The 17,429-nt window shown below is 61.8% G+C and overlaps 1 protein-coding gene across 1 annotated transcript; it reads right to left on the bottom strand.

The window, feature by feature from the left end:
• Positions 1–1,437: 1,437 nt before the first annotated feature.
• On the bottom strand, positions 1,438–15,421 carry LOC119089682 (segmentation polarity homeobox protein engrailed). Its single transcript, XM_037212481.1, has 3 exons — positions 15,298–15,421; positions 2,029–2,289; positions 1,438–1,551 (listed from the first exon to the last, which is right to left on the bottom strand). Exons 1-3 carry the CDS (start codon positions 15,350–15,352, stop codon positions 1,493–1,495), a joined length of 375 nt encoding a protein of 124 aa, XP_037068376.1. The 5' UTR covers positions 15,353–15,421; the 3' UTR covers positions 1,438–1,492.
• Positions 15,422–17,429: the final 2,008 nt, after the last annotated feature.

The following is a 17,429-nucleotide window of genomic DNA, read 5'->3' as shown; positions in this document are numbered from 1 at the left end:
GCGCAGCGGCGCAGCAGACGTCCTGCTGCAGCGGCGCAGCAGCCTGTTTACCAGCCGTGCAACACGCCAGCGGTATGGAATGCCAGTGTTGTGACGGCAGATGATTGGCGGGAATGCGCGTGTCGGACATATGTAAGCTGATCGCAGGGCGGCTGTAGCCGTGATCAACACGCGACGTCGGCCTCTTGTTGTTCGCATCATCCCTGTGCCCCTGCACGGCGTGGGAGCTACGCGTGAGCCGATGCGTGGCAGCACGCCGGTGTGGAAGTGAGTTGCAGATCACGGTGCTTGCGTCTGTCATTCAGTATGGCCGTCATAATGCGGCCCGACGTGAGCTTGCAGACGACGAGCGAGACGCGATCTTACGACACATGATATATTAAACGAACACACGACATGTACACACATCAAAGGTTCTAACGTCAACACAAACGATAGCTGTGTTTCTCATAATCATTCTGGCATCATATATCACGAGGCGGGCTTCTTGTACAATGCAAACGTTGGGCGCTCTACGTCGCTGCTCTGCTCTGAAAGCGTGGGGGTAGCCCAGCGCAACTGACTATCGCTACACGAGTGCAGATGAACCTTAGGAACACTTACTCCGGCGAAGGGGCGGTCTGGGAGCCAAGGAGCCAAATCAACAGCGAACAGTCAATGAACGTGGTTTGAACACATGTACAAGATGAGATAGACAGGGGGTAAAGGTAGGAGCGACCGAGAAACGCGGCCCAAATTCGCTGAACCTGCGAGACAAAAGGCAAGTCAAAGAAAGACGAGGAAAAGAGCGAGGATTGAATAAGCACAACAGAGGCAACGATCATGAAGGCAATAGAGGAAGGGCGAGTGGAAGATGGGCAGCGCGGGTCGAGCGCAAACAGCCGCCACCGGGGCGGGTCAACTGACACAGTCTCCGCTCTAATCGGCCAGCGTGGGCGGGCCGGGTCCCCCGACGCCGACCGGGCCGACCGCAATAAATACACACAACACTGTACAGCAGCGGGGCAGACGGCTGGGGGTGACGCTGCCGCGGAGGCCGAGAGCTCGGCGCCGGCGGCGGCGGCGGCGAGTGGCCGGGCCGGGGCCGGGGCTGAGATCTGCCCCGCGGGGCGACCGCCGGAGCGTCGCAGCCCTTCCCCTCCTCTTCACGACAGCGCCGTCGACGGCAGGCGGCTCCGGGGCGGCTCCGGCCGGGGACCTGCCGCTCCCGCTCACCTCCGGCCGGAGACCTGCCGCTCCGGCTCAGCTCCGGGGCGACTCCGGCTGGAGACCTGCCGCTCCGGCTCAGCTCCAGGGCGGCTCCGGTCGGAGACCTGTCGCCCCGGCTCAGCTCCAGCGTGCCCCATGGCACCAGAGGCCGGCGGTGGTCGCCGCTCGGGCGCAGGTGCGGCCGCGGGGCAGTGATGCGCGCCGCGGGGCGCCTGGGGCGCCCGAGGCGCGGCGCCCCCTCGGGAGCGGTTCGTCGGCGCCCGGGCGCCAGCACACGGCTGTATCACAGATAGGGGCGTCTTTGGTTTGTCGGCTGCCAGCCCAGAACGCTTTGCCCACAGCCTGTAACAGCGGAAACGGCTCGTTGTAGGCGGAGCGGCGGGAAGGCGGGGACGATTGCTGACGTTTAGACTGCGCATAAATTGACGGGATGGCGAGCGTTAATGACGGACTCGGGCGAGCTCATGCATGAGCAGTGCCGGCATGGGCCCTGACTGCAATGCGAGACGGACGAGCTATTACCAGATGCACCGCCAACCACACTAGTCAAAAGAAGTAAAAAATGCAGCCACGACTTTTGAGCCAGATTACGACTCAGTTCAGTCGCGACATCATACGGTAGATGACCCAGCCAGCGGCAATGACGCTAGGGCTTCGGAGGAAATTCAGAGTCAGTGTCCTGCCGAAAATAAAATAAAATTGTCCCGACCCGCTGAGACCAATTCCCAGTGAGTACTTACGTTGTTTATAAACTAGATTTGCACATTTTCAGAATTTCCTCTTCTTCCTCGACGGCAATGGTGGCGTGGTTATACAGACCCTGGGCCATGAGGCGCCGGGCCAGCACCGGTTTCTGGCCAGAGCTCTTCTTGATCTTGGCGCGCTTGTTCTGGAACCAGATCTTGATCTGCGACTCGTTGAGGCCGAGCTGGCGCGCCAGGTCCTGGCGCCGCTTCTCCGAGAGGTAGCGGTTCTCGTCGAACTCGCGCTTCAGCAGGTCCAGCTGCTCGGAGGTGAAGGCGGTGCGCGGCCGCTTCTCCTCACTCGACTTGGGCTTCTTGGTGCGCCGCGACCGGGGCCCTGCAGGGACGGTTTGGGTCAGTGGGCCCGGCAGAAGACAGAGCGGGTCAGTGGGCCCGGCAGAAGACAGGGCGGATCAGCGGGGCCGGCTGAAGACGGGGAGAGTCAGCAGGGCTTTTGAAGACGGGGTAGGTGGCGGCTATTCGAACACGAGGCGAGTCAGTGGCAGTCATCTGAAGACTGCTCGGGTCAACGGCGGTCCGGGTCCGGGTCAGCGGCGGTCCGGGTCGGTCCGGTTCCGGGTCAGCGGCGGTCCGGGTCCGGGTCAGCGGCGGTCCGGGTCCGGGTCAGCGGCGGTCCGGGTCCGAGTCAGCGGCGGTCCGGGTCCGGGTCAGCGGTGGTCCGGGTCCGGGTCAGCGGTGGTCCGGGTCCGGGTCACCGGCGGTCCGGGTCCGGGTCAGCGGTGGTCCGGGTCCGGGTCACCGGCGGTCCGGGTCCGGGTCACCGGCGGTCCGGGTCGGTCCGGGTCCGGCACGGGTCATCCCCCATCTGAGCTGGAACATCCCAGCGCCGCATGCCCCGTGAAATTCGGATTCGTGAAGCCATAGCGTCCTCGAGAAGGCGGGATCGGGTCTTTAACGGCCTATGGAGACAAGACCCAAGGACGCGGACAGCGGTCTGGAACGTCCCTCCGATAGTCATGAGACAACTCTGGAGGCAAATAGCTCAGTCCCCTAACGTGTTCGGCGAATCAAAGGCCATAATGTGACACTATTGCTGTCATGGAACGACTCAATCCGTAGAAAAACAGTTCGTTACACGACATAAGCTGGCCTCCGTAAAACCTCTCCGCCAGGGCGGCACAGTGCCTGCCGGCGCGAGCCCGTGACATCTTAATCCTATCTTCTGTGAAATGGAATATTTTCGGGCTTACAAAAGATGTTTTGTAACCCAGCCGCTGCATTGTGTGGCCCGTCCGTGTGCGGCACGCTACACACGGCGTGCGCGTGTTTTTACAGCCGCACGTCCCGAGTAACAGCGGTCCGGCCGGCCCCGGCATGGTCCAGCCGGCCGCGGCCTGGTCCAGCCGGGTGCGGCCGGGTCCGCTCGGGTCCGGCCGCCGGCGCCGACTCGCAGCCGTGTCCGATCGGGGGCCGGTAACGTCTGACGGCCGGTTCTCACGCTGCTTGACGTCTGACCCGTCACCGCGTTGTGGCGGTGGCCGCCGCCCGCCCGGCCGCGCCGGCGGGGGGCGTCGCGGCCGGATGTGCGGGGTTCGGCGCGGCGGCGGCCGGCCAGCTGAGAGACGGACCGCCTCCGCCGCCGCTGCCGCCGCCGCCGCGCCGGATGTGTGGGGTTCGGCGCGGCCGGCGGCCGGCCAGCTGAGAGACGGACCGCCGCCGCCGCCGCCGCCGCCGCCGCCGCGGGTATTAATGAACCCATCGTGCAACACCGGCGGCCGGGCTCTATTAGCCGCGTCAAGCCGTGATAAACGGGCCACCACCCGGGCGGCAGCGGCGGCGGCGGCGGCGCACCGCCCACCGCCGCCGCCGCCGCCGCCGGGGGCGGAGGCGGCGCCGCCGGGTCGATGGTAGCGTGTCGCGCGCCCGTCGATCGCGCCCCGGGCCGCTATCTGAGCTGGCAGCTGTCGTAACATGGCGCACTTGAAAGGCGCGCGCTCGCATACCACGCGCCGCGTCAATGGCTCGCTCTGGCCACGGAAGAGGCGCGGGCGGGCGCGGTCCATAGCCGGACGTGGCCTGCCGTCCGGTACGGCCAGGGAGTACGCGATATGGCCAGTCAGCAGCCGGCGGTCACTGCAGGGACGGTCCTGTGGAGCACCTCCCCTAGCCAGGCACGACCTGTGACCACCACAGGTCACGTGACAGACGTGGCCCACACCAGACGAGGTCCGCGAGAGGCCAGACCCGGCCTGCGAGAGGCCAGACCGGGCCTGTGGCCTGGTCGGCGGGAGTCTGCAGGAACCCTAGTCGGACAGCGCAGCCCGCGCCCGCCGGCCAGGCACGAGCCGTTCATGCTCCGGCAGCCTGGGGCGGGCCGACCCGGCGGCGGTGGCGGCGGCGGCCGATCGCAGGCCGGTAATACCGCCGATCCGCCGACCACCGTTTATTAATTGCCGGCGCCCATCAGATAGGAGCGCCGACGGAGGTTGCCGACCCGCGTCTTTATTACGTCCGGCGCCGGACAGGAGAGGACTGGGCAGGACAGGCTAGGGCAGGACAGGGCCGGACAGGGCCGGACGGCACGCGGCCGGAGACGCTGGCTGGAGTGCGTCGCCCTGGCGCAGGGCCGGGTGATGCGCGTTACGCCGCCCGCGCCAGCTTCCGCCGCACGTGTGGTCGGCCAGACATCCAACATTGTCACACCGCGGCCGTGGCAACGGCTCCCAATAGCACGGCTGGTGTGCGGTTCCCGGCCGCCGGCCGGAGCCGCGCAGCTCAACCCCAGATCGGCAATCGCCGCGCCCTCTGACGCAATGATTTATGCGCGCGCGGGCGCGGAGGCGATTCGACGCCCCTTCGCGCGGTTTCAGCGCGTCCATAAATCGGCTGGCGCGCGCCGGCGGGGGCCGCGGTGCTGGCGCCGCCCCTGCCAGCGGTGACGGGTCGACCGCCCATGCACGGGCCGACAAAAACGCCGGCGTCGACATGGGCCGGCGGCGCGCGCCGACCGCGCCGCCCGGTGGTCCACCACGGTAGCGGCGGCAGCGGGGCGGCGGCGGGACCTCCCAGCAGCGGCCGGCGGCTCGGCGGCCGGCGGGCTGGACGGCCCTCCGCCAGCGGGCCGGCCGCGGCGGGCCGCCGTGCCCGCCTGACGGCGCTGTGACGGCTGTGACGGCGCTGTAACGCGCGCTGTGACCCGCCTCGATAGGCCGGGTGCGACCCTCACGCGGCGGCGAAGCGGACTCGATAGTGGCGCGGTGTGTCGTGAGCGCCGCAGATAGCGGCGCAGTGCGCTCGTGTCCGCCCGCCACGCCACCGCCGCAGGCTCCGGTCGTGTTCTCATTCAGTGGGCGTCAACAACTGGCTCGGTCACACGCAAAAACTGCCAGCCGCGCCGCCAAGATTAATTCGCACCGGCCCGCCGAATGGAATAGATTAATACCGGCGACATGCGTCTGACGGCCGCGGCCGCTGCCGGCGCGGTGACCGCTTTCAGACGGCTCTAATTGATAGCGCGGCCTCTTGCGGTCTGCACTGCGAATTATTCGGCATAAAGAACATCGAGATAATTGCGCCATTTCCGCGTGCAGTGTGCATTACAATGGGCGCGCGACTGCCGGGACGCGTGGCCCGGGCCGGGTGGTCCCGCCGAAAAACCGGGCGGCGGCGGCGGGAGGCCCGGCGGCCACCTGGTGACCTCTGCGGACGCCGTCTGTTGCCTCTGTCGCGACGCACGAGCGTGCGCGCACCTCCGCTGCCAGGTAAACAACGCCGCCCGTCGCCCGCCCCGAAGCTGCCGCTGCTGCTGCCGCTTCCGCTCTCGCTGGCGCAGCGTGGGGCGCCGGCGGGGGTCGGCAGACGGGCGCCGCCGCCCCGGAGCCCGATCTGCCGGCGCCGGGCGGTGAATCGAGCGAGATAGCGGAGAATTCATCAGCGGGATGGGCTCCATCGCCTCACCCCTCTGGCCGTCTCAATTTTACGCTATTAATTCCGGGTTATTTGACTTCGCTATTGTTTTCCAGCCTGGCGAATGTAAATTTCGTCCAATTCCAGTCTCAACTATGCTGAATGTGTCAATTTCGCGACGATTGGAATGCAGGGGCGAGGGGCCATAGAGTTTGGCACGTCGCGATTCGGATGCCATTCCCCGGCTCAGCCTGGTAGACTGTCACGACGTGTCTATCGGACGCAGCAGGCAGCGTGAGCGGACAGTGCACGCTGCAATATTTAGAATGCCATCCAGCAACTGTTGAGATATTGTATCGATGCATGCCGCAAGAACGATTGCATGATGCTGACCTGACACTCTGTACTTCTCATGGCCCACTATATTTTCTGATCCCTCACGAGTCTTTTACTGCGCTGGCGTCAATCCGTCACTACAACTATCTCCTACACCGATCACGGCTCCCTCTCTGTTCATTTGGACAACAGCACGCTCTTACTTTGTATGCATTCTCCGTCGGCACCGCCACCTCTTTTCTATACGCACCTGTGCTACCGTCTTCCTGCTCGTGTTTGGCGGCCCATCTCCCGCTCTGTCTACCCATCTCCGGCTCAGCCCTCCCGCTCCGCTCTGCCCACACCCCGCTCTGCCGGGCCATTGGGGCCGTCGGGAGCGCCCTGTCATAAATTGGCGGCGCCGACCGATGCTGGTGGTATTTAGTCCAGATTTATTGCAGCCGACAGCGGGGGCAATTCTCACACGTGATACACTGACCGGCGGTATCACTAGCCTAGCATAATACAACCCGAGCCGGGAGACTGCTCCTCCCCCTCTCTCTTTCTCTCTCCCCCCTCTCTCTCTCTCTGTCGCTCTCTCTCCCTCTCTCTTCCTCCCTCATTTTTCTATCTCCAACACGCACATGCATCGAACGACACAGAGCCAGATGCCCGAAGAACGTCGCCACATTCCGGGGACCGATAAATGGACGGTAACTGCGAGTTTTTCCTGAACCGAATGGTAGCTCATGGTATTTAGGCTTTGTGAAATGATACACAGCAGCGTCAATTTAAATATTTGGGCTTACTTTCACTAGAGGCATCTTGATTGACTTCCACATTACACATCGCCGGCTCTAAGCATCATGCAAAGGGACGATTTTTCCTTCCATAAACCTAGCCCTCTTGGCTTTGAGGTTCTCCGAAACACGGCTTAAGTCCGGACCACGGCTCAAGTCCGGACCACGGCTTAAGTCCGGACCACGGCTTAAGTCCGGACCACGGCTCAAGTCCGGACCACGGCTTAAGTCCGGACCACGGCTTAAGTCCGGACCACGGCTCAAGTCCGGACCACGGCTTAAGTCCGGACCACGGCTTAAGTCCGGACCACGGCTTAAGTCCGGACCACGCACTGCGCTTCCGATGCCCGGCGGCGTTTTCACGATGACCTGCTTGCTAGTCCTCAATTTAGCTTTATTAGCACCCGGGACTGCTGCAACGACCGCGGGCAGGAACGACACTGCCGCACGTCAGGCCGTGATGGCCAGCCGGGGAGGGTGGGCCAGGACCACCTGGTGCCGCTGCCAGAGCCGGTGCCGGGCCCGGGCCAAGCGGCCTCGGAATTCTTCATACTGATCATGTCAGCAGAGACACAGAAGCCGTTCACGTTTTACAAGCGGCCCGTTTGTAACGAATCTTCGCTGTTGACAGCTTACATGTTTGGGGACCGGGACGCCTTTTTGGTATGCGTCTACATCGTAAAGAATCTCGCATACATTATATGTGTCTCCCTTCAAATGCGGCCACAGCGCATCAGTCCAAAAGTCGGAAGTATAGATTTTTTGCCCCACGAAGTCGCAAGTACAGGAAGATGCGGTGGATGGAATTAACGGCAATGCGCACACAACTTGTCTCCAAACCTTCTTTGACCTAGGCAGTATTTACCTAGGATCATCCAATTTGTGTCATGATGTTTCTTTCAAGATCCGGTTGCCCTCAAATTTTGCATTTCTTGCTTTTGATAGCTACTAGCCCGAGTCGGGCAGGGTCCCATTCCAGAACGACGCTTAAGCTTCAGAGGCCTTCCACTGTGTGCGTAGAAGAACCCTCTCAGTATTCCGCACTGTACATCCCCCCCAGAGATGAAATATCCCGCTGTCTTCTGGAACCTATCCGACTGAATGACCCCTGTCCTGCGTCCCGACCCTGTACACCGCAGTACCGCGCTCTGCTCTACCCACCACAATACCGCGCCCTGTCCTGCCCACCACAATACCGCGCCCTGTCCTACCCACCACAATACCGCACCCTGCCCTACCCACCTCAATACCGCGCCCTGCCCTACCTTCTACATTACTGCGCCCTGCCCTGCCCACCACAATACCGCGCCCTGCCCTACCCACCGCAATACCGCGCCCTGCCCTACCCACAACAATACCGCGCCCTGTCCTACCCACCGCAATACCGCGCCCTGTCCTACCCACCACAATACCGCGCTCTGCCCTACCCACCACAATACCGCGCCCTGCCCTACCCACCACAATACCGCGCCCTGTCCTACCCACCACAATACCGCGCCCTGCCCTACCCACCACAATACCGCGCCCTGTCCTACCCACCACAATACCGCGCCCTGCCCTACCCACCACAATACCGCGCCCTGCCCTACCGACCACAATACCGCGCCCTGCCCTACCGACCACAATACCGCGCCCTGCCCTACCCACCACAATACCGCGCCCTGCCCTACCCACCACAATACCGCGCCCTGCCCTACCCACCACAATACCGCGCCCTGCCCTACCCACCACAATACCGCGCCCTGCCCGCGCCCGCCGTCGGAGTGTCCTTGCAAGCGTGTCAGCCGGCCGGCCGGCACCTGGTGGCTGCGGCGGCTCCGCCGGGCAGCGGCCCTGCAGCAGCCCGCTCCAGCTGCAGAGCAGGCCGCCTCGGTCGCCCCCGCAGCCGCATGAAATCATTCACGGCATGCTCGCTGATTTATATGTACAATCAGCAGATGGGAGATATTCACTTTATTCTCGAATGACGGTGGAATAACTTTATTATAACCCTACTCCCAGCGCTAATTATTTGTAATGATGTAAAAAACGATAAAAGCGACCCTAAATCGCGTCTTTAAGGTTTAATTGCAGGCTGAATGAGCGCTTTATTGTGGATTCAGGCATTGTTCTTAACGAGCCGGTGCTAAAACCGCTTGTATTATTGCCTGGAAGGCGTTCGACGATCCAGGCTCGGCAATTTGCGAGACCCAAAGTCTCTTAATTAAATATGGAATACAGGACAAACAAGCGCAGTTGCATGCCGGCCCGGCTCGTAAAGTCGACGGGAAATTGCAAGGCCGGGTGCGGTGCAATTCGCGGAGTGCTTGGTTTCAATTTATTCACGTTAAAGTGTCGGCTGCTTGGCGTGGGCGGCGCCGAGACGTCGCGGCGCGCGCAGGCGGCGGGGAGGATGACGCCGAGAGGACTGGACGGCGAGGAGGACGCAGGAATGATTGGATGGGGAGGACGCCGAGAGAACGGGACGGCGAGGAGGACGCAAGAAGGATGTGAGGTGGAGGAGGACGCCGAGAGGACTGGGCGGCGAGGAGGACGCAGGGATGATGGGGTGTGGAGGAGGACGCCGAGAGAACGGGACGGCGAGGAGGACGCAAGAAGGATGTGAGGTGGAGGAGGACGCCGAGGGGACGGGACGGCGAGGAGGACACAGGGATGATGGGATGGGGTGGGGACTGTATCGGCTCCGTCTGAGGCGGGGGGTAGATGCGTGCGGTAGTCATGATGATGAAGATGAAGGATGAAGAAAAACACTTGGAGTTCCTCGGAGCTGTGTGGGTCTGACTGTGCTGGGACGGCCGGGTGCTCACAGGATGAAGCGGGCAGAGATAGGACTCGAGCCAGCGCAACCGATGCAGGGCTAACGTGAGGCCGTGGGCACAGCGTGCCTGATGGGGCCGATCTTACCTGCCAAATCAGTTTGCAGAGCACGCCCAGCCACACGAGCAGGGTTCAAGAACACAGGGAACGAACGGGTCTCCGGAACTTTTGGGTTACTTAGCATCCCGTCTGGGGTGTGACATGGAGAGGAGCGCCCAAAGCCCGGGTGTTCCCTCGACTTTTGATCCATGGCATGGCTATTAACCTCCGGCACTCCTCCCCTGCCCTCCAGCGCCGCCGGAATCAGTCCGCAGGCGCCACTGTTCTCGGTCCGTGCTCGCCACCGTTCTCGGCTCGTGCTCACCACCGTTCTCGGCTTGTACTCGCCACCGTTCTCGGCTTGTACTCGCCACCGTTCTCGGCTTGTACTCGCCACTGTTCTCGGCTTGTACTCGCCACCGTTCTCGGCCCGTGCTCGCCACCGGTCTCGGTGTGCCACCGTGCGCGGGATGGCGCCGGAGGTGCCGTAAGTCAGCGTGAAATTCAGGACCACACGGCCGCGCGGGCCCGGCTCGTTAGCACGCCGCGTAATTACAGTCGGGCCCGGCCGGCCGGAAAACGTCGCTGGCCGGCCGGGCCGCCGTTCGTCAGAACAGCGGCGCACGCCGCTGCCGGCCGGCAGCGGGCGGCCGCTGGCCGAGCAGGCGCACTCAGGCACACAAGCTGGGAAGTCAAGCGCGCTGGTGGCAGCCAAGGCCCGGTGTGGAAATCGCGGCTTTCTTTCAGATTACACCGGCAATGGTCCCGGATTGCAGCGGTGTGTGGTTTATGGTCCGTGGCCCCCTGCAGATCGTTGGTGCGCCTCTGCACTCTCAGGCAGTGACAGAGCATCGACCACCAGCACGGGCCCTTCGGAGGACGCTACAGCGCGGACGGTGCCGCACGTGTGTTCTGCGCCATCACTTCCTCGGCATTCGTCCGTGGAGGTTCAGCGGCACGCAAAACATCCCGTGCGTTTATCTCTGCCAGATGGAGCGCTGCCATCGCTCGTGAAGTTGGTAAACGATTCATGAGGCAATCTGTTGCATTTGCAACGGATTATCAGATGACTCACGTAACTGGCGTAGAATGTTTAAATCACCAAACTGGAAGCGAGCCCAAGTCTTGATAAATTAGTTCGATGTGCCGCCAAAGACGGCGGGCTGGGAAGAGTATCGTTACAGAGGGGGGAATGCAATACGCTGAGGGCTTAAATGAAATGCCGGCTCCCAAAATCCGTGAGCAAATGATTGCGCGGAGCTTCAAATAATCGGATTTCCAGAATATATTTCAATTTATGCGAGCACTCATTACCAGCCATCCATCAGAAATTCTTCTTGTACAGGGGCTATGCGGCGGCTCAGAGGGAGCCGGTCGGACCACCCATGTTGCACCGCTTGATTCCCACCAGGGATCTGGGCTCTGACTCAGCACCGGCGGGCGACGCGAGAGTCGACGCGGCTCTGGGGCCGGCACCTCCGCCAGACCCGTCAGGGACGCGCGGGCAAAGGCTTCAGGTGGGATCTGGGCTCTGACTCAGCACCGGCGGGCGACGCACGAGTCCACGCGGCTCTGCGGCCGGCACCTCTACCAGACCCGTCAGGGACGCGCGAGCAAAAGGCTTCTGGTGGGATCTGGGCTCTGACTCAGCACCGGCGGGCGACGCGCGAGTCGACCCGGCTCTGGGGCCGGCACCTCCGCCAGACCCACCAGGGACGCGCGGGCAAAAAGCTTCAGGTGTGTAAAAACTTTTTTCGGAAAATGTCTCGCGGTTTTATCTATTCTATATGGATTAACGGTAAGTGTTGTTAGTGCTAAGAAGGGAGTGGAGGGGGCAGTTGTCCATTAACATATTTGATCCAACGCATGCGCCATGTCATGCTGACGTGATTTCAGATTTTCTGATCACACTTGAAGAAACCGAACACACCACCACTGATGTCTTAATTGTGTATACAAAAAACTACGCCAACCTTGCGTATTTTATTTGGTTGGATTTTTTGGCGGCCGTCTGCTCTTCGCGCCGCCGTATTTCTGCCAATATTTTTTCAGCATTTCGGACAGCATTTCTGCTGTCCGTTGTTTCTTGGATTGAAAAACCATCTTTTGGAATAACAATTTTTCCACGTCACATACAACTCGAAATATCTAGACTTGTTTGCTCCGCTCCAACCGTTTAAGCATTGCAATTTAGTTGGCACGAGCCGACGGTGCCAGAGTATACACCTTATAAGGATGTAAGCATATCTTAATGACGCACATACAACTCCTAATGCTATTGCATATTATGCAATGCACGCTAGACACGATGTACGTAATGCACAGCCCTGGCAAAGTCATACCACGTCATGCAAACACACCACGTGGTCAGTGGACCGCGTCACACCAGCAAGCATGTCTCTGCAACGGAACTGGTTGGAACATTCACGGCCATGCAGGCTGGAAGTCGGTCATCTCCACGAGCTCCAAAACCCTTTCGAAAGGCTTAATCCGGCTCAAAAGCACTGCACTCGTGCCAGGCAGAGCCGAGTGGCGACCAGCGGCGGCCAGCGGCGCGGCTGTCCGCACACCAGCGGCGGCCAGCGGCGGCGGGCGGCGCGGCCGTCCGCACACCAGCGGCTCCCAGGTCAGCGCGGTCCATTGTGCGGCGCTGGGAGGGCCGCGCGGGGCCATTCAGGACGGCCGAGAGTCGGCAGGCGCGGCGGCAACAGGCGGTGATTACGACCAACCGCTGGCCGCCACCGGTGCCGCCGACCGCGGCCGACGGAGGGTCTCTCCCCGGGGAGGGCGTACAGCACGGGAGCTGCCGGCCGCGGCCGGGCCGGGGATGGGGCTCGACCGCCGGCGCCGCTAGCCACGGCCGAGAGAGGGTCTCTCCCAAGGGAGCGGGTCCAGCACGGGAGCTGCCGGCCACAGCTGAGGGTCTTCTGCTCGGGAGGGGTCCATCCCCCCAGAAATGCCACCCGGCTCCGGCGAAGGGGATACCCAGCCACCTGGGAGCGTCCGAAGGGGATACACGGCAAGCTGGGAGCGTCCGAAGGGGATACCCGACAAGCTGGGAGCGTCCGAAGGGGATACCCGGCAAGCTGGGAGCGTCCGAAGGGGATACCCGACAAGCTGGGAGCGTCCGAAGGGGATACCCAGCAAGCTGGGAGCGTCCGAAGGGGATGCCCAGCAAGCTGGGAGCGTCCGAAGGGGCTACCCGACAAGCTGGGAGCGTCGGATGCTTGATTCTGATCAAGTCAAACCGGTGAGGGGAAGGGCCGAATGCAGGCAAAGGAAATGCACCAGAGCACAGCTGCGGGGTGAGGCGCCTCATGGTTGCCCACAATCCCATTCGGATCGGCCATAAAACCAAACATGACAGCAACGACGTCGTACGCGTCACCAAGCCGGACTTTTTGGCACGTTTATCAGATATGCAAAATGCATGGATGCGAACCACGCCAGCACATTTTGGCCAAAATTATGGACTGACTGTTTGTACTGCAACGTGAATGGCAATTTAGAGGCGAATTTACGCGATGTCTGCAGTAAAGGGTATGATTTCCCGTTATTTGCGACGTGCGCGGTAGTATCGTGACCGTAATTTCAAGCTTGCTTCACGCTCATGGGACGCGCTGGCGGGACACGGGACGCGCTGGTGGGACACGGGGCGCGCTGGTGGGACACGGGACGCGCTGGTGGGACACGGGACGCGCTGGCGGGACACGGAACGCGCTGGCGGGACACGGGACGCGCTGGTGGGACACGCAACGCGCCAGGCAATGACACGGGGCGTGCTATGACTTAACAGCCCAGCCGGTCAAGCCGCCCCCACCACTGCTAGTGCGGGGCCGTCCGCATGAAGCGTGGGCTCGGTTCGTCAGCCACCGCAGCGATTTCACACGGGGTGGCGGCAACAGGCAGGAGCTAACCACCGCCGGGGCGACGGGCGCGCTGGCCAGGCCGCACCTGTGATTTATTTGGGGTTGACCCAGTGCCAGCGGTCACCTTTGACGTGATTTAAGTGGGTCAGTACCCGCTACTGGGCAAGCACTGCCCAGCGCACCTCCACACAAGGAGGCGTGTGGAGATGCGTCTCGGAAGTTTGGCAGGGATGGAGGCGAATACGGAACTTCTCGTGCACGACAGTGAAGCGGTTGCATGAAACACGGGGCAAACCATCCAAGGTTTCGCTCAAACATCATGTACGTGGGGCGTTTGAAGAACAGACGTCTCCTACGCTGGCACACTTTGTCCCCAGCGCTCCACAGCAGTCACCGATACGGCCCCAAGCCAGTGGGCTGGGGTGGGGGTCTCCAGTGGCATGGCCCACCGCTGCAGCTTCACGAAGCCGTGCGGTGGCCGGGCGGACACACGTCACGGGCTGTCCGCGACGCCTCGCCATCCGCCGAGGCACCGCAGCAGCTGAAGTCGCTGACGGCCTGGTCTAGTATGCCGAGTTGCCGGTCTTAGGTCAGGACAGCACGCGCGACTCGAGCGCAGACTCTGGGAGTTGCCGGGGTCTGGAACCGACCGAGTCTAGCACCGGCTGGGGTCTGGGGCCGGCCGAGTCTAGCACCGGCTGGGGTCTGGGACCGGCTGGGGTCTGGGACCGGCTGGGGTCTGGGACCGGCCGAGTCTAGCACCGGCTGGGGTCTGGGCCCGGCCGAGTCTAGCACCGGCTGGGGTGTGGGACCGGCTGGGGTCTGGAACCGGCTGGGGTCTAGCGCCGGCCGGGGTCTGGGGCCGGCCGGGGTCTGGTCCTCTGGTCTCCGGCTGCCGTTGTCCGCGCCGGCCTGGCCGGGCTGACTGGGCCGGGAATGCCGACCGGTCGGCGCGACAGCAGACAGCGGCAGCTCGCCGCACCCGCCGCCATCCAGTTGTATGCGCTTTTGGGGGTGAGTGGAAGGGAGGGGGCGGCAGAACAGGAGGACGGATTCTAGAGAAAAATACGAGCTTTTGAATCTGTAGCGCTTGAACCACAGCCAATGGGTGATTTGAACCTCACACTGGGGAACCGAGACAAGCGTAGCAAGGGGCGGGGATCAGATTGACACGAGCTACGGACGCACGCTGTTTAGGCGCTGATCCCGATCAGTTCAGACGCTGGTGAGTGTCCGGACAGGACACAAGCAGCCAACGGTCCGACACTTCAGCGCAATGACGGGCAGGGTCACTGCTGCAGCAGCACCGTAGCGTTCGGCCAAGGGTAGGAGGGCGGCGAGGAGCGACGGTGTATGGGCCAATGAACAGCGCTTGAAGCGCGTGAGGACACAGGGGTCGAATCACAGCACGGTGATCAGAGGGCAGTCATGCCTCACTGCACAGCTGCGACACCTCCACGGGCGAAACATGCCCAAACATAAATGACGTCACAAACTGCGATGCAGATCAGATACCACCTCAGCGGTTCACTGCAGTGCATCCCCTGATCCCCCGCAGCACCCCACGCCAGTAGCACAGGCGCGACGGCCGGGGCCGGGTGCGGCAGGCGGCGCGGCGCGCGGCTGGCGGGCACGTACCTGACGACGGCCGGTCTGAGTAGCGCGTGCAGTAGACCCAGGCGGGCCAGACCATCTTGTCCTCGGAGGGCAGCGGCGGGTTGGCCAGCTCCTGCGGGTTGGCCGGCGGCGGCGGCAGCCGCTCCTTGCGCAGGTCGACGGGACGCGCGGCGTCGAGTCGCCGCTGCAGCGTCGGCAGCCGCGGCCGGCCCGGGCCGCGCCCGAAGTCGGGCCGCAGTATGTTCTCGATGGAGAAGGGCAGGCGCGCCGGCCGCGGTGACGGCGGCGCCGGGCTGGCCGGGCCCGGGCTGGCGCTGAACGAGCGCTCGCTGTGCGGCGGCGTCGGCGGCAGCGGCGCTGAGAAGAAGAGCCGCGGCGACGCGGCGGAGCCGGCGCCGGACGACGCCGGGCTGACGGGGCCCGGCGTCAGCGGCGACGGCGGCGCTCCGCTCGCCAGCGCCATCGGGCGGCAGCTGCACATGCGGCGGCGGCGGTGGCGCGGACTCGGCCTCCGCTCGGCGCGGCGGCGGACGGCGGTAATGAAGAAGCTGCCGGCCGGCCGGCCGCCGCGCCGGCCGGCCCGGCCCTTCACGGCGCGACGTCATCATTAGCGACGCTGGCTCCGCCCCCCGCCGCCGTGCCCGCCAATCGCGCGGCTCGTTACATTGGCCGGACGGCTGGTGATTGGTCGGCGGCGCCGGCCGCTCCTGGGGGCGGAGCCGTTCGCCGTGCTTGACAATATGGATATATCATCGGCTCGGATCGCTCTATTCCTTTGCTTATTAACTGATTTCTTCATACATGTCTATTATGCAAGCCAGAAATTTTTCGAAGGGCTGGGTATGTTGTTATTCCTGCGGTTGGATCTGTGGATGGCTACTGTTGTTGAAGTCGTTTATGGTGCAAAAATCCTAATTTCAGTTTCTGCCATTGTGATTTTCATGATGGGCGCACCAGCATAGTCCCACCTTGAAATAGGCTAATTGGCTGCGATTCTCAGCTTTTTGCACACGGAGTGAAATATTCCGCGGAGATTCGAGGAAAATGTATCATGAAGCAATGCCGATGCTGTGACAATATCCCAATGTTTCAAACGCGCGGCGTTATATTTATCACCAGTGTTACATCAGTTTGGGTATGCTTCTTCTTATTGAAAGATTAAGCCACTGCAGCATTACCACACTTATTTGTGCGCATTTGTAGGTAGTGTTTGGACCCGCAAAATATTGTTTTATGAAAACAGCCGCCATTCAGGCATCTCAGAAAATGCCTCCATTGTCATTAGCCGCGGTGGAACAGCAGAAGACCTTGCCACCGCAACAGTTGACCTCATGAAGTCGTAGATCACGCTCCGGTATGCGTGACGGCCTGTGGCCAATCGGACATGTGACGTCACCTCGCCACTGGCAAATGTGTCGGCCCCTCTCAAATGACTGATGAGCCCTGTTAATGCACCGCAGACGAGACCATATTAGTTAAGCGGCCACAAGTCAAAAAAAGAAAACAGATTCGCATGATTTGAGCCTGTTTGGGATGCTGCCTACGCAAGTGCTTATGTTGTATCATACCAGGGCTTCCCTACCACCCATGAAGCTTGTTAAATCGGGATGGCATTGTCTTCTAGCGTGATATCATCCACTCATCAACGACGTAATTTCCACGCTGACCACTCCATGTCGCGATAACATCATGTGACGTAAAGATAATCTAGTCGGGCATACTTTGAAGTTCCATTCATTCTTTATTCACTTCGGCCAAGAATGCACTGGGCGTCACTTTTCTTAAGTAACCTGGATGACATGTCTGTGCTGAGAACAGTGAAACTACAGAACGTTGAATAGTGACGCATTCGCGATAACCACGCTGTGAGGTAAGGCTGTAACTTATCGGCATGCTTCCGAGAGTCCCAGTGGCGCCAATTAATTAATTTTTTAGCATGAAATTTAAAACATATAATATTGCGCTGAAAATATTAAAATCCCATCCTAAAACTTTGAGATCACCATTCGCGATGGAGCCCATTTCGAAACCTTGCGCCGCTACGTTGGCTTGCTGAAATCTGCGAGGGACCTTGACATTGGCCCCATGGTTTTAGCAACAACAGACGGAAAGACCGCGCAGCGGGCTCTGGAAGGCTCCAAATGATACGAATG

This window comes from Pollicipes pollicipes, unplaced genomic scaffold (assembly GCF_011947565.3).
Source record: "Pollicipes pollicipes isolate AB1234 unplaced genomic scaffold, Ppol_2.1 Scaffold_3087;HRSCAF=3621_pilon_pilon_pilon, whole genome shotgun sequence".
Lineage (NCBI taxonomy): Eukaryota > Metazoa > Arthropoda > Thecostraca > Pollicipedomorpha > Pollicipedidae > Pollicipes > Pollicipes pollicipes.
This window is presented reverse-complemented; position numbering and strand designations above follow the sequence as displayed.

Bases quoted from the DNA above. Each gene is read 5' to 3' on its own strand.
- LOC119089682 (XM_037212481.1), bottom strand. From the start codon at position 15,352: ATGGTCTGGCCCGCCTGGGTCTACTGCACGCGCTACTCAGACCGGCCG. The intron at 2,290-15,297 runs GTACGTGCCCGC...CCGTCCCTGCAG, and splicing joins CTCAGACCGGCCGTCGTCAG to GGCCCCGGTCGCGGCGCACC. The intron at 1,552-2,028 runs GTCTGTATAACC...CCGCTGTTACAG, and splicing joins CCGGCGCCTCATGGCCCAGG to GCTGTGGGCAAAGCGTTCTG.